Raw genomic sequence first — 21236 nt, 5'->3', positions numbered from 1 at the left:
TAAAAATTCTTGTAATACCTATCTACACATCAGGTTATGGGCCCAGTAAGTTGCCTCCATCTTAGTACTAAACAGTTAAGTTACTTCTTGTGGACTGTACTTACCTAATAAAGTCATCAAGTGATTTGTTCATATCTGTTGCGTGGGATGGTGGCAACGATGACAGGTTTTGTAACAGTAAGTGTCATGTTACAATTTGTACGTCTTTTTATATGCGTCTAGTTTAGAAGTGAAAGTAAAATTTATTATAGTACCATAACGATTTTAACAAATTTTTGTTAGATAAACAAGCATTATACGTACAGCCATATGCTTATTTAGTTTTGATAAAACTTAAGTTGTTTCGGCCTTAACTGTGTCTGTCATGTCAAAGTGGGTTTTTTAATCCAATTTTCTGCATAACGATCCCCTCCGCGGCGCATGCATTGACACAAAGCCCATTCAGCCAAACGAGCAAGACCGACCGGCCACCACGCAAAGCGGTTGACATCTAAAATTTATTAATACTAAGCAACCGGGATATACACCAGCTGCATATTGCAATCCCGAGCCAGCCAGTCGCCTTGCAACGCTGCCGCAGAACACACGCACGTGTGTATCCCCCTTTAAAAGATCCAGTGCGCGCTCGTCCGGTTGCTGTTTAAAAAATGACACGTTCAGTTTCTGGTGTTCTATTTTCAAAAATGTGATTGGCCGTTCTCAAAACGAATGTTGTATATTTTTATAAAATAGTGATGTGCTGTGTTCGAATTGAAACGATCACAGGTTGTTAGTTCATTTGCGTTGATAAACGACGATAACAGTAGTGTTGTGAACAGGTAGTGATAGTGGAGATTGTGTATGTGTGTGTTGTGATGTGAATTAACTTTTATACAGGATTCTATCAACATGTTTGGAGTATTTATTAGGAGGTGGAAACCAAAAAGGTTAGTTTTTTCTTGCGTTACATTAGTAAGTATTAGTAAGTGGATCGTCTCCATTCTTGTCCTTTTACTGGCGATGTTGAAACATTGTAAAACATTTTCAGAGTTTTCGTATAAATTCTATTTTTTTATGTGATAAATATTAACATGAAAATACACACCAATATTAAGGAAAGCAAAATAATATTTACCTTAGCCATGTAGAAAGTAACTGATATAAGTTAAACAACACTTGATCTTCATAACTTAACGTGGGTAGGTCGTTAAACTGACAATTTCCCATCCATCGCAAAACTCGGACATTGACGTAGGAGCAGTAATGGTTACAATCAACGTTGTTTGTTGTTAGACAAGTTATTACTAGACTTAACACGTTATCTAAGTTGTTAGCTTAATGCTAGATAAACGAATCAGAAATTAAATAAATAATGTGCTTAACATAGTAAGTGACTTAATCGCTTTCTAAGTTATCTATTAGAAAAACATGGAGTGTTCCTGGTAAATTAAATGCTCAAATTACTACAGGTAAAAACTATACGTTGATAATAAAAGACCTGAAAATAATGTTTTTAAAATTTAAATAAAATATCTGTAGCTAACGCCTTATTAAAAAACAAAGTTTGCATTAGCTGAAACTTTAAATGCGCGCTATGTGTAGCTCAACCATTCTCCAAAAGTCTTTTGCTTTTTCATTGGGATAAATATTACAAAAAATACCGGTACTCAAAGACAAATTCTTATGTTTTATTTCCACTACACAAAATCCACAGGCTCTCCACTTAGGTGTCTCAAATTACGACATTTATTTTGTATTTACATACTTGCAAAACAAAATGTCTGGCACTTAAACAGCAGCTGGGCATTCCTATGTTCTTTTTTTCAAATTCACGCTGAAGCGAAAGAACATTGTTTAAATTTCGTTTCGACCAGTATTTCAGGAGTGTGATAATTTAAATAGTTAACATTTAAAAAAAGTTTTGAAGCGAATGTTTTTTTTTATTCAGCGTCAGCAAAAGGGTTGTCTCAGGTCTCAGCACTATTGAGTTACATGCCTACTAGACACGTTCGCTACTGTCAGCATTTATAGTCTCAGAACTGCTGAATTAATAACATGAAGATCCTATTACACAATATGTACTTACCTATTTCTTTAAAAAAACCTGATGTTTCCCTGTTTTTCCCCTGTTTTGGAAAGCATCTAGTATACCTTCGTTTATTGACAAGGCATATGTATTACCTTCCTACAGTTATTTTTTCATCTTGAAGTTAGTAACCAAAAATTTTAAAAAGATAAAAATACATCTAACAATAATAACAACTAACTTGATTATTTTTACCTTAAAACGGTGTCAAAAATTTGTTTAAAACTTCGTAATGTATAAGTGAAATTGCTGGCCGGATTGAAAAGTGAAATTTAAAAATAAGATGTTCTACTTAATGAGAATTAAAATTATTCTATATTCTTTGAAAGTGAAACCCAGAACAGAAGCTCGTCTATTTAATGTTTTAAGACTAGTTTATTATTGTCTTTTCGCATAAAATACTGGCCGTAAATATGTGTATTTAATTGCGATAAAAGGAAAAAAAAATTTAAATATGGATAATTGACGTAAGTGGAAGCCGTTATTTACAAATACACACAGATTATATACATTACAGATTATTTTTTTTAAATCTTTCTAACATGCCTATCTAGAATGCTAGAAAGATCAAAATTTTTGTAATTATGATTTTCTTTATTTTCACGTCATTGAAGATGTTACAACCTAAGTTTTACTCAAAATCGAAAAAAAAAGTTTATATTTTTATGGGTGGGTGGGTTGCACTGCGCTAAACATACCATAAAATTAAATAGTCCCCCTCAAAACCAAAATTACGTTTAATAGCCGTTAAACAGCACTTTATGATGTAAGATTTACTGATAAATTAGGTTTTATCATTCCTATCAGCCAGGGGTTGATCGAATCTTCCAGCTGTCGGACAAAAAGTGAAAGAAGTCGCCGGTCATCATCATTATTACGGCGAAAAAGGCAAATGAACTTGTGATTCTTCTTGTAGGCGATAGGCTAATTTTAATATTTCACTATTTGAATCTCAATTCAACCATTAAGCCATACAGTTGAAATTCCAAGACTTATCAGCTCTGTCTATCCCGCAAGGGATTATAAGTATGTATGTATTGATAACTGCAATAAGAAATTGCTTATAATCGAGAACCTCCATACATATATAAAATAGTCTATATCCCTTTCGGGGCAGACAGAGTCAACACTCTTGAAAAGACTGAAATGCCACGTTCAGCTGTATGGATTAATGATAGAATTGAGATTCAAGCAGCGACAGGTTGCTAGTCCATCGCTTATAACAAGAATCCCAAGTTTATAAGCCTTAGTCCCCTTTTACGACATCCATAGGAAAGAGATGGAGTGGTCCTATTCTTTTTTTATTGCTGCCGGGAACCACACGACACACCTCCGCCTGTTTTAAATCCGTTCCAAAAGTAAGTGAAAGTACGTCTTATTTTTTTTCGCGCGCGCACTTTACGCTAATCTCATAATGAATTCTAGTTCATCATTTGGGTCAGTTGTCAAACACCATCAATACCAATATGTTACTTTATCTCGATACTCTATCGCGATAAAAAACGACATTAATATACGCAAAGAAATCGCCTTACCTGAAGCATGACTCATACACATAACCAATCTAAGATCAACCATATCTGTCAACATTTTATACGTAACGTTAGATCCGTTTAAAGTGGTCAATAGGGATGCGAAATGATTGAAGTTAATTACGCGTTGAAAACAGTTATTTGTAACAGTTATTCACTCATTTCGCGATACGGTAGTTTAGCGATTTTGAAGTAGAACAGCCGATTGTTACTAAGCAGCCTCGGGCAAAAATCACAGCGAATTTGTCCAAGTATTTAGTCCGCTTCCAATTTTTTATTGAAGTGGGTGCGGTTGAAAGTGACGAGTTTTTAAAATATTTTTTTTTTTGTAAAAAAAATGCTAGTACTATAAGTTACTCTACTTTATGAGCTGATGTCGTGTCAAATAAAATAACCAATTTTCAATACAATAAATATATGCCGTCATTACTCCTCACGGAGTAGACAAAACCATTTTGTTTATTGATCTATCGGGAGCGATGATTCGGCTCGACCGCCACCAAAGGGAAGATCTTCCGCCAGGCTAAGTGTTATGCCTGGGGAACTGCGACTTCGACGATGATGAGTCGGAGGTTGAATTTATGCTTCAATCCATGAAATCTTTGTTCGCGCGATTTAGACTCTTCGCTGCTATTGGCTGAGCGCGTCATTTTCTTCACTATGATTGACAGTTGGTGTGTGACATAAGTGATGTCGCCACTGATAAATCTTATTAATCTCTTTCAGTTAGAGATTGTGTACATAAATATAATTTAATTTGTAGCAATGTAAATTAAGTGTAAAACACAAACCTACCTCACAATATCAGAAATAATTTCATTCAACAATAATACAACGAGATGGTGTTTCTCGTGAAATAGCGTAATAAAGATTATAATGAAATGGTGTAACAGCAGCCATTTTGGAAACGAGCCAAGTTGATGCTAGAATTTCAATGTTTGACGTCCAATTTATTTGAAGCTCTCAGTCTGTTACCTTTTTCACCGGGATGACCCAATTTTGCCGGTATTTTGAGAAACGAAGAAGTTCAAATTAAATTGGTTTTGCAATTGTTCTAAATTCGAAAGCACGTGTCTCTTGGTAAGTGTCACAGATATACAGCTAGCTAGATATCGCCTATTTGAAAATCAAACGTCTTTGGTTTTTTTTTTGTAAAGTCAAATCCTAGTCAAAAGCAAAATCAAAGGAAAGAAAATGCTTGACCGCAGGAGACCCAGGTCGATCTCTACCGGAGGACCTACATCAGCACGACATTTATATTTTATAAGCATCTATTTATGTGAGTATCTCTGTTCTGTTAAGGTTAAGATGTTATGTGACGTCGTGCGGGTTCGGTCTGCCCTGCGCCTCTCTTCACAGCTCGGGAGCCCTATAAAGCGCGATGGACCACTACAGCGCTCACCAAGTTAAGTAGCTCGCTATCCTCTGACGGCTACTTGCTGGCTCTCGTGCTACTACTGCTACTACTAAGCTAAACCTATGCCATCTTAAAGTAGTCCTTATAAAGCTTGATGTAGTTATTCTATGGATCTTTAAATTATCTCTCGTCTATCTTACCTGCGACGTTTTACCTAAAAAGCCACAGGTATCATGAGAAGAGAGCAAAACATTACTTTTTCGGTATGTTATACTAATACATCTTAATATAGTGCTGTCATGCATTTTTAGACTTGGGTTAATAACAATTACTTATATAATATGAAACAGTTTCGAAAAGATTAGTCGCATTGCCACGGAATTGGGCACTTCAAATAAAGATCTATCTTGATTATGTCTGTGATTACTGCAGTGTATTTAGTGTTGCGCCGCTCTCTGTATTTATCGATAAAGGATATAGTCCAAGATCCCAGAGCCGTAAGACACAACTTATTTTCTAAAGAATGGATCTTTCGATTCTCAGTAGTCTTTCATGTACTTTTAATACCTGCATGTTTGTGAGACTTGCCCGGTGACACCTGCGCAGGCACCAGGCGAGAAAGGTAACTAAAAATCACAGTTACTTAACTTAAATTTTTATGACTGATTTTTATATATATTTTATAGACTATTACTCTGAAGTCATATCAGAGAAGTCAGACGCTTTCCATGCGCCAAAACTTTTGTCAGACGCTTTAAAGCTCTATCAAAAAAAAATTAACTTAATTTATTTTTAAATGTCTGACTTTTATATATGTTATTCAGATAACTATTACGAAGTTGTATTAAATCAGTCAGACAGTTTGTAATGACCAAACACCCCTTAAACACAAGAATTACTCGGCCTCGAGTATGAGCGCGATAGCACAATGCGCATGCGCGTCAGAGTAAAATATCTAATATTTGAAAAGTACTTACTGTTTTCAATTTCATATTTTTGCATATCTATTCAAATACGATGAAATTTATAATTAAAATAATAATTAATCATTTTTAAAATAATATAATATATTGCATACTAGCTGTTGCCCGCGACGTCGTCCGCGTAAAGTTCGAGTTGAATCTTAATCATACAGTCTGATACAGACAGACAGACAAAAAATGTAAAAAAAAAATCTCTATTTGTTTCAGTCAAAATATTAAATGTACAGACAAAATATTTTTACCGTATGATTATATGTAGTATTTTGATTTCAGTTTTTTTAATAAATACTCAAACAACACAAAAAAAAACATTTTTAATAAAAAATAATAATATCTTGTTATTGTTGGGGCTCGAACTCGGACCGCCAACTTCACAGTCTCATGCGCTAACCACTGGACCATCGAAGCCGTTGCGGTAGTGTCGAAATTAAAGTAGACTACATACATATGCTCACGTCTATATCCCTTGCGGGGTAGACAGAGCCAACAGTCTTGAAAAGACTAAATGGCCACGTTCAGCTATTTGGCTTAATGATAGAATTGAGATTCAAATAGTGATAGGTTGCTCGCCCATCGCCTAAAAAAGAATCCCAAGTTTGTAAGCCTATCCCTTAGTCGCCTTTCACTTATATTTATATGTTATAGGTTTACTATTACTATACTATTTTTTAATTGTTTATGATTTTATTTTTACGGAAAATTCTGCCAGCAACGACAATCTATCTGATGATGAGGACGATGACTTGAGTGGACAGTATAGAGATTTAATAAATGATGAAAATTCAAATGATTATTTTGATGATGAAGATGATAAAAAGACAATAAAATAAATATTCAATTGATTAATCATAATTAATTATTTTTTTATTGAAATTATTATAATAGATATATTTTTTTAAATAAAATAAAAATCATTCTTTTTGAAAGGCTATTGCTACAAAAAAATTCATTTTCCCCTATTTATATGCAATATATTATATTATTTTAAAAATGATTAATTATTATTTTAATTATAAATTTCATCGTATTTGAATAGATATGCAAAGATATGAAATTGAAAACAGTAAGTACTTTTCAAATATTAGATATTTTACTCTGACGCGCATGCGCATTGTGCTATCGCGCTCATACTCGAGGCTGAGTAATTCTTGTGTTTAAGGGGTGTTTGGTCATTACAAACTGTCTGACTGATTTAATACAACTTTGTAATAGTTATCTGAATAACATATATAAAAGTCAGACATTTAAAAATAAATTAAGTTAATTTTTTTTTGATAGAGCTTTAAAGCGTCTGACAAAAGTTTTGGCGCATGGAAAGCGTCTGACTTCTCTGATATGACTTCAGAGTAATAGTCTATAAAATATATATAAAAATCAGTCATAAAAATTTAAGTTAAGTAACTGTGATTTTTAGTTACCTTTCTCGCCTGGTACCTGCGCAGGTGTCACCGGGCAAGTCTCACAAACATGCAGGTATTAAAAGTACATGAAAGACTACTGAGAATCGAAAGATCCATTCTTTAGAAAATAAGTTGTGTCTTACGGCTCTGGGATCTTGCTCTAATATCGAGTCCGTATCACTCGATTTATTCGCACTACATACTTCGGGTTGCGATTTGTGATTGCAACTGTGTTGCAATGGCAAAGTTTATGGTCTTGGTATTTGAATGTTAGGTATAAGGTGCAGGATTGCTAAATATTTACTACCTACATCATAGCCGACAAATTGTAACATATAACAAATTACATATATATATATATATATATATATATATGTATATATACAAATACTTACCTTATCTCGATATATATATATATATATATACATATATATATATATATATATCGAGATAAGGTAAGTATTTGTACATATATATATATATATATATATATATATATATATATATATATATATATATATATAGATACGTTTTAAAAATTACATAAAACGTTACACTAGTCACTAACGTCGACAAGGCACATCTGTAATCTTCCATCTCCCTCTATCCATAAGGCGAACAGAAAATACACGTGTGGTTCCCGGCACCAATATAAAAAAGAGTAGGACCACTCAATCTCATTTCGCGTGGATGTCGTAAGAGGCGACTAAGGGATAGGCCTTTAAACTTAGCGATAGGCTAGCAACCTGTCACTATTTGAATCTCAATTCTATCATAATGCCAAACAGCTGAACGTGGCCTGTCAGTCTCTTCGGGACTGTTGGCCCTGTCTACCCCCCAAAGGAATATAGACGTGACTATATGTATTTATGAACAGAAGAGATGGTTATATTAAGTATTTTTAGGACCTGTGCCACTCTTTTTAAATTCATTATCAGTCGCGTGCATAAACATTGTAGCTACCACGGAAGCACACTTAAGGAACATTAAATTCAACAATAATTAATGGATTTCATGAGGAAATAATGGCAAAGCTTGCATTTCACATGAATGAAGGTAATTGCCAGTTCAACGTTCACCTGCAAGCAGCTGGCGTGACTGCAACTACAGTTATAGTACCTATCAGTTTTACAGGGCTATAAGCGCGAACAAACGACGAAACTATAAAAAAGTCTGTCAAGAGAGGTTGGACGCGCGCACGGTGGGTTCCTTGTACGGAAATGTACTTTATAAACAATAAATGAAGATTGTAGGTTGTTTGATAATCGATTATTCAAATTTTGGTAATAGGAAAATCCGTTTAATTTTACAGTTTTTACTTATATCCAGATTTATTCGGTTTAATGCGCTGTAGGATCTAGTTTCAGGGAAAGGAAGGAACTTCTAGGGAAATTCCATGTAAACTAGACTTTAATCTCTTCTATAACTGTAAAATGTATTATTTAGTTATTAATTTGACGTGAGCCAATGTTGTGCAACCAAAACCTATGACAAATATTATATTAGGTTTGAAATTTGAATTTTGGTGTAAAAAAAAAATTACGAAAAAAAAACAGTTTTGTTTTAAAATGCCAAAATCATTGGCATGAACATTCGATACATACTTCAATGCTACGATTTCGAGAAAAAATATCAGAGACAAATAGACGAATCGACAAAAAAATAAAAATGCCCCCTAACATGCCACACGCGACGCCGCGCCGTTTTGATTGCGCGATGAACTATCGCTGTTTCGCCTTTTTATTATGACGTAAAACGGGACGGGTAAAGTTTTACGCGCGATGAAAACGGCGTCGCGCGTGTTATGCTACTGGGGACGGCCAACGAAATTATCTGTACTGAACCCTAAAAAATAACAAGGTAGGCGTAGTTACACGCACAATGCTTGTTATGATAGGTCAGTTACCTTGTTTTTCTGTTATAGAGGATATGGTATTTGTCTGTGTGTTTAATTATATCTCAGTGACATAATTTTATGCTTCCATGATGTTGTCGGGGACTTTATAGGAAAGTTGATAAGGAATGCCTTATCTTAGTTAATTTTAGTTCTTTGACTAATTTATACATAGCGGATTTGAACTTGTGTATCACGCTTTTCTAGACGGGCACTTCAACGTTACCTATATACTTACATAGAAAATACTTTTAAATTACTATAATATATATGAATGTGGATGAAGCGAAAGAAGTATGCAGTATATATACACTTATCTATACTAATATTATAAAGCTCAAGAGTTTGTTTTGTTTGTTTGTTTGTTTGTTTGTTTAAACGCGCTAATCTCAGAAACTACTGAACCGATTTGAATAATTCTTTCACTGTTAGATAGTCTATTTATCGAGGAAGGCTATAGGTTACATTTTATCCCGGATTTCCTACGGGAAACGTCAACAATGCAGGTGAAAGTTGAATGAGTCGGCCATCTGCGAGCTTTCCACGCGAACGCTGCGCAAACCAACAAAGATATAGTAAAACAATGTACTAAAGATGTGAAGTACTCACTTTTTGCCACAAAAAAGTCCGCGAGAGCATATATCTATCTCTTAAGGTTTACTTACAATAACCACTTTTATGTTCATTTTTAAGATTATTTTTTCATTATAAGTTATTTTGAAACCAATTTTCTTTAATTCAGTATTAATCCTTATCCAAATAAATATATTTATTACTTTCGGCTTTTCATGTAGACTAAAATTGCCATTTACAGTATATAAATCAGACGAATAGGTTTTGAGATATAGTCGTTATAAGCAATTTGCAGCGAAACATTTAATACGGCGAACCAGCGTTCTTTCTAATACGCGTGACCGCGTGACCCTATAATTGATAAAGCCGAGGAGGATGTTTGCAAAAATAAATATGATGCCCAAAATAACTATTCCACGCGGACGAAGTCGCGGGCACAGCTAGTATATATATATATATATATATATATACATATGAATATCTACATATATATACATATATATATATATATATATATACTAGAGGCCGCCCGCGACTTCGTCCGCATGGAAACCCTAGCAATCCCGCGGGAACTCTGGGATAAAAAGTAGCCTATGTGTTATTCTGGGTCTTCAGCTACCTACATACCAAATTTCATGGTAATCGGTTCAGTAGTTTTTGCGTGAAAGAGTAACAAACATCCATACATCCATACAAACTTTCGCCTTTATAATAGTAGTAGGATATATATATATATATATATGAATATACTACTATTTTATAATATATATATATATATATATAAAATAGTAGTAGGTATTATATATATATGTATATATATATATATATATATATATATATATATATATATATATATATATATATATATATATATATATATATATAATAGTAGTAGGATGTATATATACTGCATACTTCTTTCGCTTCATCCACATTCATAACTCTTTCCATGCAAGCTCGTCGGCTTCGGGTAGTCTTGACCTTTCGCCACGACGACGTCATGATTTGATTTGTTACTTACCTAATTTTTACCTCCACACCTAGGTCAGTTTGGTCAGATTGCTAAATGAAAAGGTATGTGGAAATGTCAGATGTGATCTAGACTAGATAATAGCCTAATTTGCATAAACAATTTCAACTTAACAACTTATTGTAATATCAAATTTGCTATTGCGTTAAATGTTAGTCAAGACCAAAATTACGATAAGATTATTTTCTCAGCTAGACTCTAGGTAGACGGGGTAACCCAAAATTCCTTGTGGGATAATATTCGGGTCAATGAACTCACAATTTTGGATGTTGAAAACCAAGCAAAGTGGAGAAAATATCATCGACAAACCTTTGTAGTATGTCACGCGCGACGTCGTTTTTATCTCGCGTAAAACTATCGCTGTCCCGTTTCATTTCATAATAAAAAGCGAAACAGCGATAGTTTTTCGCGCGATAAATAATGTGTAGCGCGTGCCATGCTGCCGGGGTTGGAGTTAGAAGTAGGAGTGAGAATACTTTATAATTAGCTTCTCTCATTTTAGAAAAAGTCGAATTCAATCTCTTTTCCATAATGATGTGAAAGAAGATACCAGTTTAAAGACAGGAATAGAATAGGTAATGTTTACATGATTTGGTCAAGATAGAATCATTACCACTTTCCACTTTTCAATGTATAATGCTCTACGGTCATGCTTTATATAATTATAATGAGAGACGTCCTCATTAACCAATGTTTGCATAATATAGAGATGTCACAATACCTGTTAAGTATAATGTTGGTCAAGGATACGCGCATAATATATCCATCGGCCATTTAGCTAACGGTTAAATCAGATTAGACCACGCGCCCCGATCATGAATACGAAATGTTGAGTGTATAAAATAGAGATATGAAATTTAGAGATTAGTAGGAACTAATATTATAGATGCGAAAGTGTGTGAGTATGTCAGGACGTCAGTATGGATGTTTTGTTGTTTGATGACTGAACCGATTACGGTAAAATTTGATAGGTATGTAGGTAGCTGAAGACCCAGAATAACATATGGGCTACTATTTACCCCGGAGTTCTTGCGGGATTGATTCCACGCGGACGAAGTCGCGGACGGCCATCCAGTAGAGAATAAAAAGGCATTAATAAAGTTATTTTCTTTTTGGTTTAGATTTGTTTGTTCCAAAGGGAAAATTTAGAAATAGTATGATCGAATGACGTTTTAATGATAAATATCTTATTTTTTGTCTAAAAATAAAAGCTACACAATATAATAAAATCATCTTAATTCGTTTAGAAATTTTGGAAATAAGAACTAGGTAATTTCAATTTTAAAACTGTATTAATTTATGTGATGTTATTTATAAAATGTGTGATTGATTAAAATCCCAAAATTCTCACGTAGTGAAGCTACGGCCGAATCCCAAATTCTTTACGATCAATTAAAAAGTTACGACTGACTGACTGATATTAAAATTTCGCGTTGTAAATAGTATAATAAAATTTTACTTTTTACAGGTATTTAACGCGCACATAATGTACCTCCCTTTTAGCTCGGATCATTGTAACATGATTCGAAACGTTCAAGATAAAATAAATTAAAAATGTTATGTCGTATATATATATATATATATTGTATACTACATAACATTTTTAGTAAGCATTGTTCTTTGTATAAACTGACCGTTACGTAACAACTGCAGCCATTGATAACAGCTTGGCATTGTAGTGAACTTGAACTGTGATCCCTTGCCAAATCAGCACGTTGTCGACCTACGCCGGTAGTGGCGTGATTGCCAAGCGGAATTCATTTCCTTAATACCCAACATATGATAAAAATCATTTATTACTCAACCTACAACACACAGACATAGACTATTTAAAACTAATACCGATGCACAGAAATCGGAATAATGCCCGTTATTATTTCGATTCCTGTCATCTGCAGATTGCAGTGGATTGGCGCATGATCGAATTTTATGATTGCTCGATTTTGTCGCTTTTTCTTCATGTTCATATAAATGATGAGCTGTCATTCTAATCGATTAAAATTTTAAAAGTGTAAGGTACCTACCATTAGTTTTACTCGATTAGAATGTTATGTTATCAAATCAATAAAACAACGTGTGTGATGTGAAAGAATTAAAATAAACTGGCTGGAATAAAAAAAAATATATGCTGAAATTGTTTGGTCATACCAGAATTAAAAATAGGTAGATTTATTATTATTGAATTAAATAAAGGCCGGTTAACTAAGCAACTCATTATACAAGGTGAATTTTCTAAGGGGAAAGCCTGGACGAAAGTCCTTATTAACTTGGTAGGTAAAATATTATTCCCAACTACATTCAAACTAAATTTCGTGACCGTAAAGTATGTATGTCAATGTAAAATTCTCATAAACCTTCAGTAGGTAGGTACTAAAATATTCTGGCAAACATTCAATGAACAAACTCATTCACAGAACGACAAAATTAAGCGAAACTCTGAATAATTTGCAAAAAATATAGATAAAAATGCACCGGCTTATCTCGCCTTGGCATCGAACTTGAACTGTGCGGTCGGTGTCCGCCGACTGTTGCCAAAACAAGTGGGGCATCGAGACTCGATACTGTCCGATTGTAGAATCGTTGTATCGATTGTAATTGTTTTGGTAGATAACCTCATTTTGCAGTTTCTAGTTATGTTTTTCTTGCGTTGTGAGTGTGTGTTACGTTAGTTTCTTTAAAGCAACGTTTGAGTTACGATTTAATTTAAAGTTTCTAAAGTTTAAGAAAAAAATATATGTTTGAAAAATTATACTAAAATATTTTCTGCAAATGTTTTTCTTTTGTAATTTAGAGTTATTATTATTGAAAGCTTGAATGAAGAGAGCGTGGATAAAGTCTATCTTTATTGGCAAGTGGAAAGATGTAGTCTATGCCTACCTCTCTGAGAAAGACGCCTGATTTCATGATTCTATATAATTATGTATGTATGCTCTATTTATAAATAAGGATAGGATAAGGAATAAAGCAGTTAGCGTTCTAACAAAATTTAGTAAAAGTATACATATAAATCTGAGACTTAAATATTTCACGGTGCATTAAAGAAAACGACATAAAGTTGCTAAGTGGTTTCCAGAGCAAATAATAAATTGTAAGCTGAGCACCCGAAACTGTCGTAAATTAAAAAGTTGTTAAACGAAACGGGATTGTGTGACCCACATCTTAGAACTCATAATAAATATTATAAATAAAATAGTCTTCGATGTTTCTTTCTGTCAAAAATAGTCGGTTTTGATGTTATGGTTAAAAACTAAAATGAAATCAAGAAATAAATCGAAAATAAACACTACTTAAACTAAATTGGATTGTGTAACTTATTAAGTTACCTACCTATGTTGGTCCAGACTTGTTTCAGACTTGGTCTGTTCTAAAATCAAACTTGAGTAAAATAGGATTAAAAAAAAAAACAAAAAATTACTTAGTATAAAAAAAATCTTTCGTTATTGAAATAAATATCTTTACTTGGTAAGGTACGTATACGTTTAATTTAGATTAAACGTAGCTAAATAACCAAATAAAAAAAAAAACACACACACACAAACCACCAAAATGCCGACCGAAAACACTTATTTATCATTTGTCACCTCAGGAATATAGTTTACGAAATCCATAAAGTTCCACAGATTAAAAACTCATAACATCACAGACATCGTTTTATAATGCCAATATATTGCGTCGAAAATCTCAAGATTTAGGTATATTGTTTATTGAACGAGCTGGAAACATCTTAATCTAACTAAAGCCGTTACGTTACAGTCGGCTAATCGAATTACGTAAGATTGCCAAGTATTGCCACATCGGAAAATGGCACAGGAATTATTTTCAGGGTTACTATTTTTGCATCGACTTCTTAATTTTTTTTTTTATTATAAATTTCATTTATGTTGCATCAGCTTATTGCTCAGTTTGTATGGAATGGCAAACAATATTTATTTGTAGTATTTATCAGATTTATGGAGTATGTACATATAAATTTTGTTGCGAAATAGGATTATTATAGTACTGGTAAATTATGCTTGCTAGCAATGTATTTTAAAAGCTATCCGGTATTTTTACGTTAGATAATTGCCATGGATAGCTTTATTCACACACACATAATCATGTCTATATCCCTTGCGGGGTAGACAGAGCCAACAGTCTCGAAAAGACTGATAGGCCAGTATTAGCTGGCTATCAGTCTTTTCGAGTTTTGGTATTAACTGAGACTCAGTAGCTATATGTTTACAATAATTACAATGTCTTTCTTTAAGTTTATTATTTTAAGTAGTACATAGTTACATTAATTGTTGATGGCGTTAAACTATTTTAAGTTAATTTGTAAACGATTTTAATAGTTTACAGTGTATAAATTTGCGTCATTTTAAAACAAGACGAGAGATTATAAGTTTCTTTTGCGCAAACAAAACAATCAATTGATCCGATATTAATTGCACTACTGACATTTTAATTAATTATATCATCTTGAAGCGTAATAGTTTAATGTAAACATGTTTTATTTTGTCGTACGATACCACGTCAATGCTACGTCACAAATATGCGCACACGCAACAAATATATTAACATTTGGACGCCTGTCTGTCAGTCTGACGAGAGATCATTAATTCGTCATCATAAATGTTCATCGCTACAACAACTTACTTCAGTCAGTCATTATGCGTTTTATGCTTTTAAAAGTGTTCTATTTATATGTCTTCCTACTTAGAAAAGTTTATAGCAAAAGTCCAAAAATGTTTGCCTTTTAAATGAAGAAAAATCTAATTAATTTGTGAAGTACTTAATAGTGTTATAATATTCTTTAAGGCGATGATGGGCTAGCAACCTGTCACTATTTGAATCTTGATTACATCATTAGCTATACTTACAGCTGAACGAGTTCTTTAAGACTTTTTGAGATTGTTTGCTCTGTCTACCCCGTAAGGGATAAAGACGTGATTATAAGGTATGATGTATACATAATATTGAATGGAGAAGTAAAACTCAAAACTGCTCGAACGATTTTGATGATATTTTGCGCAGAGACAGACTGGACAAAATCTTCAAGAGTAATTATTATTTTTCTAGAAATTCTTACGAAAGTAAAGCACCGTGCCAAATATAATCACGTCTCTATCCATTGCAGGGTAGACAGAACCAGCAGTCTTATAAATCTGACCAGCCACGTTCAGTTATTAACCAGCCGTTATTTTGGCAAAATTACACAAATAATGTTTGTGTTAATCAACAAATATTTTAATACTTTGTTTAAGACATAGGAGATCTTCATAAAATGTTTGCTCGTACATACGTACATACATATAGTCACGTCTATATCCCTTGCGGGGTAGACAGAGTCAATGATCCTGAAGAGACTGACAGGCCGCGTTTGCTCGTTAATAAATTAAACTTTGTGATATAAAAACAGGGGTTGCCTGGAAGTGATTGCATAATGCATTAAGGCCGCCTTTTGTACATTACCTTACGCTTTATTACACATTATATTAAGGCGTAAGGTAATGTATAAAATATAAAATTTTTTATGCGCAGAAAAGGTTATTCTATCTATCAAACAGACAGACGAAATAAGAGCGAACATACATACATATGGTCACGTCTATATCCCTTGCGGGGCAGACAGAGCCAACACTCTTGAGAAGAATGAATGGGCACGTTCAGCTATTTGGCTTAATGATAAATTGAGATTCAAATAGTGACAGGTTGCTAGCCCATCGCCTAAAAAAGAACCCCAAGATTGTTAGCCTATCCCTTAGTCGCCTTTTACGACATCCATGGGATAGAGATGGAGTGCTCCTATTCTGTTCTTGTATTGGTGCCGGGAACCACACGGCATGGCAATAAGAGCGAATTACATGGAAATAACAGTTTAGCTTACCTACACATTTATAGCAACCATTTCCCGAGACAAGCCGGCGGCCGTGTTGTAGCGTGGTTTGATGGTCTTGATACTTGGTTACTCCAAGTGACGACTAGAAATTTAGACGTCATAATAAAAAGCGAAACAGCGATAGTCTATTGTGCGATAAAAAACAGCTTCGCGCGTGTTATGCTAGCCCCGTGGTCTATGTCACATAAGAACCACTTTCTTTTCACGTGGATATCGTAAAAGGCGTCAAAAGGAAAAGGATGCTTGCCCAGTGGTCTGTCTCTTTCCTGGCACATTAGAAACACTTCTCTTTTGCGTGGATGTCCTAAGGCGTCAAAGGGAATAGGCATATTTATTTAGTGCAATTTTAATCATAATCCAATATGAGTTAGGTTCTCCTGCAAAGGTTCCGGAGATCATACGGGAGTCGCTTCGTGTAAAAACCTGATTTAAACTTTTCTACAGAGAAATGAGTATGGTCAGGTCTTTTAATTTTTCCTACGAGTTCATTATGCTTAATTCAAAGTGTCAAGACCTATCAAAAGTGTATATTGCGACATCCATTGAGAATGCGTGGGCGACGTCTGCTGTTGTGATAGTAAATATTGCGGGTAACTGTACCGGCTCTCACGCCTACGGTGGGCTAAGGTTGGTATGATAGAAGAAACAAACTTCAATTCAGATTTTCTATAAGATCTTAGATAAGAAAAGTCTTTGAATATATCCTTCCACCTGCATACGGAAGGCTCTGTATACGCAGTGACTTATAATATCAATGTAATCCAAAATATACTTTGCCAGAGGTTGAATGATAGAAGTAAATAATGACGGGCATATGCTGCTTTTAGCTTATCCCATCATCGACTTTTACTATCCCCGCGGTTAGACTAAAGTTTACCATTAAAGAAGAATTTCTTTCTTCAGTAGAAGAGCGTCAGTGGTCAAATCGGTAGGGTGCCCGGTTAAAACGGGTCTTGCTCATAAAGGTACCGGTTCGAATCCGACCTCGGCCGTATGCCAATTACTATTTTAAAAGTTATGTAGATTTAATACTAACCTATGCTCTTACGGTGAGGGAAAACATCGTGAGGAAACATGCACATTCAGGCAACTGGGTGTGTTACCATTATCCGATACGGGTTAGGTTCCTCTGCATAGGTTGCCGTGGTCATGTAAAAACCTGACTCACCCAATCCAGGATTCATGCCCAAGTTCTTACCCCGGGCTCCTCTCCAGAGCGGTGATGATGCAACCGGGACAATAGCCAGTAAGAAGAAGAATTCCTTTCTTTGCCAACCCTATATACCTCAGCACTAACTACAAAATTTTGTGTTAATTATATTTGAACTTTTACTTTCTAGTGTAAACTATAAAATTGGGTTGTTTATCGATTGACCTGCTGTACCGGGCAATGCAATTATAAACTACTACAAACATATGGTCACGTCTATATCCCTTGTGGGGTAGACAGAGCCAACAGTCTTGAAAAGACTGATAGGCCTTGTTCAGCTATTTGGTAAAATATAAAAACTAGTGTGTACAGTTACGTACATATTCGTGAAGAAATATGGTATAACTAAATGCTTGGAAATGCCGTGTGGTTCCCGTCGCCAATACAAAAAAGAATAGGTCCATTCCATCTGTTTCCCATGGATGTCGTAAAAGGCGACTAAGGCTATATAGATAGGCTTACAAACATGGGATTCTTTTTAGGCGATGGGTAAGAAACCTGTCACTATTTTAATCTCAATTCTATCATTAAGCCAAATAGCTGAACGTGGTGAATGTGAATTCTTTTCAAGACTGTTGGCTCTGTCTACCCCGCAAAGGATATAGACGTGACCATATGTATGAATGTATGTATGTATGGAAGTTGGTTACTCGTTGATTTTTTATTAGGAGCTCCTTGACAACAGTTGAAGTTCGAATCTCAATTCCTGATTTAGCCGTATAGCTGAACGTGGCCTTTCAGTCTTTGTGAGACTGTTGGCTTTGACTACCCCGTAGGGGAGGTAAACGTGATTATATGTGTGTATGTACTTTATTACGTACTAGCTGATATCCACAACATCTTACTGCCACACCACAACTCTCTCTGCTAGTGTATCTTCATCGCCTCTGTTTGAATAAAGAAACTTTTAATGTATTTATTGTACTTATGAATCTTGAGCAATCAAATAAGTTACCAAACTAAATAACCCACTTAGCCCATAAAGAACTTCGTTGTCAGCGACTCATTGTATCAAACAGTATTACTTCTCAGTCTATTAAACACAGATCATGTCTGTTCGCATGTTACTTGTAAAGATAGTTCATACATACATACATAAAATCACGTCTATATCCCTTGCGGGGTAGACAGAGCCAACAATCTGGAAAAGATTGAAGGGCCACGTTCAGCTATTTCGCTTAATGATAAATTGAGATTCAAATAGTGACAGGTAGCTAGCCCATCGCCTAAAAACGAACCCCAAGATTGTTAGCCAATCTCTTAGTCGCCTTTTACGACATCCATGGGAAAGAGATGGAGTGCTCCTATTCTGTTTTTGTATTGGTGCCGGGAACCACACGGCAATAAAGATAGTTCATGTCACGTAATAAGAAATTGTACACTCAATCTCAGCACAGTTAACTCGGGTATTTAGGTTCAGGTTCTGTAATCATCAAGCCAAAAAGATGAACGTGGCCTATCAGTCTTTTCAGGGCTCTGTCTACCCTGTAAAGGATATAGACGACAGGCTCATAAATTTGGAATTGCTCTTGTAGGAATATCTCAGTTCCATCATTAAGCCAAACAGCTGAACGTGGCATTTCAGACTCTGTTTAACCCGCAAGGGATGTGACTGTATGCATGTATGTTATCAGCTACCATCAAAAGGTAATCAACCAACTTGTGTGGGAGGGATCGGGAGTGTATTTTTTTTTTCACTTTTCAAAACCTATAGACTTGTACACATAACAAACATACATATATACAAAGCCTAAACTCTAAAAACGACGTTGTTTTTCAATGCAGTTATGAAAATTTTTAAATAGTACTCGTATATTTATATATATACTTCCCCTGGATTCTCTATCTTGCCCTGCATATCGTCCAAAAGGCTTACTTCAATCAGCAATGTCTTGCTTCATCTACCCTGGTTTTCATGAAGAAGGCGCAAGATTAATAGCCAATAAACATGTCGGCAATAGGGAAGTGCCAATCGTCGATATTTTATAAGATCGATATCGATAGTTTGGTCTAATTGCGATAAATTGCAGAGTTTTATCGATAAGCTCCGTGTTTTAACGTAATAAATCTTAACACCGACAGGTTTTATTATGGCTGTTGTTATGTTTAGGCATGAGTCGTGTTCGCTCTATTTATTAAATAACGATTTTATTTTGTTTATTGTAATAAATTGCTTTTTCTGTTCTGATATTATGTGCTCCATGTCCATCATGAAGAAAAAAAAATGATTATATAAATATATTGGCTGACAAAATGGATGTAATAAAAAAAAATAAAAATCAAAGTTGGATGTAATTAAAGGAAAAGTTCAAATAGGTGTTCTTTTAACAAATATAGTACCGGCTTATTTACTAATAGTAATTTTAACTAATGTGTACTGTCTCCCAAATAAAAACCTCGCAAGCTACAACCTATTTTAAGACTACTGCTATCACTTGTCAGAACTAAATCGATTCTTAAACTAAATTTCCTACAGCACATTCTATTTTTACCGATCATTATTGAATATTTATCGCTTTGTTATCTATACCGCCCGCATGGAGACGACATCGACTGAATTGTAAATTAAGTGATACGAGTAATAGCACCATAGAACTTTGAAAATAAGACTGTAAGAGTGCACTTGCGGCTTCGCCCGCGTGAACAGAAAAATCCCGTTAATTTCCAGTCCCTTGAGAATTTTAGGAAACACTTCCTTTGTACACTCCTACACTTATGTGATGATATGTATGCCAAACTTTCAAATCTTTTTTATGGGGTTGGGCTGTACTTTGATATGTCAGTCATTCAGTTAAGTAGTTTATTTCAAAATCCTCTTTTTTATTAGGATGTAGTAATCATTACATCACATTACATAATTAAACCATTACTTGAAGGTTTTTCAACTCTTTATTGCACATAAAAATATTATATATAACAAATTACAAAACAGTCATTGGATTTAGAATAATATGTACAATGGCGGATTTATCCCAATTGGGATATTTTCCAGTCAACCAAACCAAAGCGTGCGTTGTAAGCACTTTTTGATGTTGATTATTTTTTTTTTCTTTAAAAAATTAGTTTTAAATACAATATGTCATTTCTATGGTCTCATATTATTCCGAATACTATGAATAGCACAGTTTCAAAGACTTTTACTGTAACAATACACCCACTATCAGTGACTCCTACGCAGAAACATTGTTAGGTTACGAAGTATCTTATCTAAACCGCTCAACTATAACGCGTCCTTGGGTAGGTACCTTTCATCAGTTTTTGTCTTTACGACTATCTAAACGTTTGGCATGGCTAAGAATTAGGTGTTTAATGAT

The 21236-nt window shown here is 34.4% G+C and overlaps 2 protein-coding genes across 4 annotated transcripts in view; both read left to right on the top strand.

Moving 5' to 3' along the window:
• The window catches only part of LOC106141364 (uncharacterized), a 382952-nt gene that overhangs the window by 32988 nt on the left and 328728 nt on the right, over nucleotides 1-21236 (top strand). Inside the window, exon 1 of one of the 3 annotated variants that reach the window (XM_060944442.1) lies at nucleotides 606-926. The exons of the other annotated variants lie outside the window; for them this stretch is intronic. Within the exon in view, the coding sequence (XP_060800425.1) occupies nucleotides 889-926 (38 nt within the window). The 5' untranslated portion in view covers nucleotides 606-888. Of the gene's footprint in view, nucleotides 1-605; nucleotides 927-21236 lie in introns of those variants that run through there. 3 annotated transcript variants of the gene reach the window in all.
• Nucleotides 1-21236, top strand: part of LOC106137109 (putative acyl-CoA-binding protein) — a 347495-nt gene that overhangs the window by 139099 nt on the left and 187160 nt on the right. The window lies entirely within an intron of this gene.

The sequence above is a fragment of the Amyelois transitella genome, chromosome 5 (genome assembly GCF_032362555.1).
Source record: "Amyelois transitella isolate CPQ chromosome 5, ilAmyTran1.1, whole genome shotgun sequence".
Taxonomy (NCBI): domain Eukaryota; kingdom Metazoa; phylum Arthropoda; class Insecta; order Lepidoptera; family Pyralidae; genus Amyelois; species Amyelois transitella.
This window is presented reverse-complemented; position numbering and strand designations above follow the sequence as displayed.